At 32.4% G+C, this 5,041-nt stretch overlaps 1 protein-coding gene and 1 non-coding gene across 2 annotated transcripts; both read left to right on the top strand.

The window, feature by feature from the left end:
• Positions 1-2,338: 2,338 nt before the first annotated feature.
• On the top strand, positions 2,339-3,929 carry LOC111410167. Its single transcript, XM_023040395.1, has 2 exons — positions 2,339-2,905; positions 3,528-3,929. Exons 1-2 carry the CDS (start codon positions 2,369-2,371, stop codon positions 3,708-3,710), a joined length of 720 nt encoding a protein of 239 aa, XP_022896163.1. The 5' UTR covers positions 2,339-2,368; the 3' UTR covers positions 3,711-3,929.
• A 49-nt stretch (positions 3,930-3,978) lies between these two features.
• TRNAP-UGG lies at positions 3,979-4,050 on the top strand. The gene has a single exon. It is a non-coding gene; the product is annotated as a tRNA-Pro (tRNA).
• Positions 4,051-5,041: the final 991 nt, after the last annotated feature.

Raw genomic sequence — 5,041 nt, 5'->3', positions numbered from 1 at the left:
GAAAAAAAAAAAAAAAAAAAAAAAAAAACAAATTTGACGTCAAACAAAAAAAGAATTAAAAAGAAAAAAATAATTAATTTTTTTAAGAAAAATGCATTTTTAACACATAGGTTTAATCTCTGTTTAACTATTTTCGATATTTATTTAGATCATTCGATATCTCTTTGATATAGTTCTCAAAATGAGTTTCGAGAGAATGTAAAATATTTACCGATTCGATTATCGTACAATCGTCGACGAATTTTTAAAATTAACTTGTTATCGAAAATTTTGAAATAGTAATAAAATAATTGATTTTTTTAAGAAAAACGAATTATGCGTATTTTTTAACACATACGTTTAATGTCCATTTAACTATTTTTGATATCTATTTAGATCATTCGATATCTCTACGATATAGTTCTCAAAATGAGTTTCGAGAAAATGTAAAATATTTATCGATTCGACTATCGCACAGTCGTCGATGAATTTTTAAAGTTAGCTTGTTATTGAAAATTTTGAAATATAGTTTGAAAATGCCTACTTTGACCTCCGATAACATTTGCTATGATTGACCGTTTCACTCACCGTTAACGACGTGTAATACTATGTCGCAAGTACTTCAAAATGATATTAAGAATATAATATTTCGACTTCATTTGATATCCCGTAATGAGCCTGCTGCGCGGAGTGCTTGGCTAAATTTTTTTTTTTTTACGGATGTTTTTTTGGTAATTCGACCATAACTTTGGCTACGGTTATCAGAATCGTGCCCATAACCCCAATTCGGAAGCTCTTTTCGACGCGCACGTCGTGGCCACCAAGCTACGCTGGGTGGACATCATTTTCGAGGTCAAAATTCGATGTTTTTCCTTCCAAATCTCCTATAATTATTTTCTTCATTTACGCGTTTGATGTACGTTTAACTATTTTTGATATTCATTTAAATAATTCGATATGTCTATAATATAATTATCGAATGAAGAAAAGTAGGGCGATAATAATTTTATTATGAATTTTTATGCCAAAAACAAAAAAAATATATTTGACGCAACATCTATAAAAAATATATCTTCTATGTTACATCGAAACTCATTTCGAGCACTATATCATAGACACGTCGAATGGTTTAAATGAATATCGAAAATAGTTAAACAAAGATCAAACGCGTAAATGAAGAAAATAACTATAATTGAAGATTTGGAAGGGAAACAGCGAATTTTGACCTCGAAAACGATATCCACCCAGCCTAGCGAGGTGGCCACGACGTGCACATCGAAAAGAGCTTTCCGAATTGGGGTCATGGGCACTATTCTGATAACCGTAGCCAAAGTTATGGTCGAATTACCAATAAAAAAAAAATTTAAGAGTGAAGCAAGCACTCCGCGTAGCGCGGAGTGTCTAATTTTTATTTATTTATTTTTTTTGGTTTTGTTTTTTTGTTTTTTTACGGAAGTATTTTTTTTATAATTTTACAATTTTTTTTGTTTTTTTTTTACAGACGTATTTTTTTTCTAAATATTTTTTTTTTTTTTTTTGTAATTTGACTATAAGTTTTGCTACGGTTATCGGAATTGAGCCCATGACCCCAATTCAGAAAGCTCTTTTCGACACGCACGTCGTGGTCACCCAGCTTCACTTGGTGGACATCGTTTTCGAGGTCAAATTTGGCCGTTTTCCCTTCCAAATCCCCAATTATAGTTTGATGTCAAATTTAAAAAAATGCGTATAACTTGTCTTTTTTTAACGCAACATCTATAAAAAAATATATTGTCTATATTTTATCGAACTCGTTTCGAGAACTATATTATGGACTCATCGAATGATTTAAATGAATATCGAAAATAGTTAAAGGTACATCAAACGCATGTCTTAAAAAGTTTACAAAAAAAATATATTAATAGTATAATTAAAAAAATAAAAATAAAAATTTAAAAAAAAAAACTTGTTTCCGTGCAAAGTCAACAATTGTGGGCGTAAGTGACCATTAAGCCCTCAATGTGTGAATTAGTGTAAGGTGAGATTTTAAAGGGTAAAATGGGAAAACAATGTAAATGAGGAAAAAAAACAAAAAAAAGGATAAACTACTGTAGTAAAACCAAATAAATTGGATGCAGTGTGAAAACGCCTGTGACAGAAATGAACAGTAATCTCAAAGCCTCTTTTTTAAGAGATAGTAGATAAAAGCAAAAATAGAATCCTTGCCAAATGGATCATATACTGTATTAACATAATGTCTTTGAAGCGAAAAATTGAGCAGTGAAAAATAAGCAGCTTATGGTTAAATAAGTGAAAATGGATATGTGCCATTAGCTATGGCTGATAATTCACCACGTTTAGTGAAAAATTCCAGATTCAGATTTAAGCATTAGAGATATTTTTTTCATTCATGGAACCGATACCACCTCTGAAGAAACCTAATTTTCCTCATCAATGGACTCCAATCAGTACTCAATTTTCATCATTTCCCATAAACAAATTTTCCCTAATTCAAATCCCCATTCCAATTACACCAAAACTTCATTTGAAATCCACCCAAAAAATTCCTCAAATCAAAAGCTCAGTTGAGAAAATGAAGAATGTCGAAGCCTCAATCCCAACCATGTCCGATATCATGGAGTCATCAAGAAGACAAAATCTCGATCTTCAGCTTCAAACATTTGGGCCTTTTTTCAGAATCACAGCCAAAAGCTTGGAAACTCAGAGGGAATTGGGTAGAGCTGAAGGAGTGATTAGGGTTTGGTATGGCGGCAAAATTCTGCATTTGGATTCAATTAGACTGCAAAGAGAGACGCTGGGAATGGAGAAATCAATATTTGGTATTGGATTGTTCATTGGAGCAGTGGCAATTAGACATGGATATGATTCTGGTTGCAAAAAAACTGAGCTGCTCGCCATCAATGACACTGACCTTTACCATTTGAAGGTTTATTACTTCCCTGTGATTTATGTTTATAAATTTATTCAAATGTTGATGTTATAATCTCACTTTCTTACATAAAAAACATGGACTAGATAAGGGAAGTTAAAATTCATAAGAAGGATCCTTTTATTCAAAATGTCATAATTCTACCCTCATATATGTTTAAAGATGAACACTTCATTTTTCGAACTCCTGACGATATCGAGTAAGGTGTCTTAGAAAGATGTTTAGGAAAAGTGGGTGTAAGTTTGAAGTCTTTTGTGTGATGAAAAAGAATAAAAGAGCAATGGATTTACTTGATTGAGTTGGGGTTGAGGTGATATCCCTATCAAAAACGGCAAAAATAATTAACGGGCTTTTGAATTCACTAGGAATATTATTAGCCCCCATTGATTTTTCTAAAAATTAGATTTTTAGTAGATTTGACAAAAATTGATGAAGTGTATGGTTGAAAAAATTATGATTAAAATTAATTGTTGACTTTGATTATGAATTTTATGAACTTTTTTAGCTAAACCCCGAGCTAAGAGTTTTATATGATAATATGAAATTTGTTATGCTAGAAATACGTTCTTGAATGTGGTTTGTACAGAATGTACTTACTAATAAGTTTCCAATATGGCAGCTTGTAAGATTTTACAAAAGAATTGGATTTAGTGTTGTGCATGAGGTGACTGGTTCATCACTTGGAGATCTGTGGCACATGTTAGTTTGGGGAGGTGTTGGCACACGAATGGATGCAAATGTTGAAGATCTTATGATCAAATGGTGTACTAGATTTAAGAATCAAAGAACATCATCTTCTTAAGGTTATGATGAAAATTTTGATTTGGCCGAGGATTAGATTTTTTGTTGGAGGGCTAAGAAGTGGTTCGTTGTTAATTATGTACTTAGGTTTTTTCTCCCATTCGTGTGTTTCAACTCACTCTTCGAGATATGGTTACAGTACCATGTTACTTGATACAAGAAAATTGTAAATGATTTCACATTATTTCATTTAGTTGAATCTTGTTTAGTTCGTCGTGCTAAATATTTGTCTAAAGTATTTTTAATTCACAAAATAATCAACTACAACAGGGCATTTGGTCTAGTGGTATGATTCTCGCATTGGGTGCGAGAGGTCCCGAGTTCGATTCTCGGAATGCCCCATTTTTACAAATTATTTTAGTAAGCCACAGATCACTTTTTTATTTCCTTGTTAACCTGGACAGATCTGCTTGTAAATAAAAGAATCAAGACAGAGAAAAAATAATAATAATAATAATAATAATAATAATAATAATAATAATGATAATAATAATAATAATGATGATGATGATGATGACGACGACGACGACTATCCAGATTCAAGCACTGATATCACAAGTGTTGAAGCTAGATTTAATAATGTAACCTTATTAACTATTAAGTCATAGTTAAATAATTACATCAATAATGTAACATTATGAGGAAATAGTTACTGCCCACTGAAAGGTCTAAATAATGTTGATTCAGTTGCCTGCCTCAATAATGCATCTGAATCAGAAAATAGTTACTCTGCTGCCTAACTCGTTTCCAAAGTTCTATTTAACTCTGTTTCTGGTCAGTTCTGGAGTCATCAGATATGAGGACCTCCGCACAAGGGTACTTTCGGGACGCAAATACAATTTTATTAAGAATATAGAAAATGGAAGTCTATTACTTTGAGGACTCGGGATGCAGAGTATTTAACCTGTATTTAGTAATATATAACGGCCAAATAACAGATATACTGGCTGCTCAGTAGAAATCCTAATTTTTTGCACTAAACAACTAAGCCTGAAATGAAAGCACGATCAATCAATGACAGTAACACTGACCTGCACAATTCGCTGAGCTCCATCGAATGATAGGAAATTTCAAAGGAGAAGAACAAAACAATGCATGCCAACCAGGGAGCACCTGTATCTTCAATAAGAAAAATGACTCCGGTTGTCTGTTTCAAATTTTCAATTACATCATCAATTATGGATCTTATAGTGCACTTTATCCAAAGTCCTTCAAATAATTTTGACAATACCAATTCACACAAATAAGCCTTAATTCTTGCTTTGGGTGTGGTAGGTCCAGAGTTCAATACTCAGAGTGACCCAGTCAAATTGAGGAGGTCATGAAACCGAC

Source organism: Olea europaea, chromosome 15 (genome assembly GCF_002742605.1).
Source record: "Olea europaea var. sylvestris chromosome 15, O_europaea_v1, whole genome shotgun sequence".
NCBI classification, from domain to species: domain Eukaryota; kingdom Viridiplantae; phylum Streptophyta; class Magnoliopsida; order Lamiales; family Oleaceae; genus Olea; species Olea europaea.
This window is presented reverse-complemented; position numbering and strand designations above follow the sequence as displayed.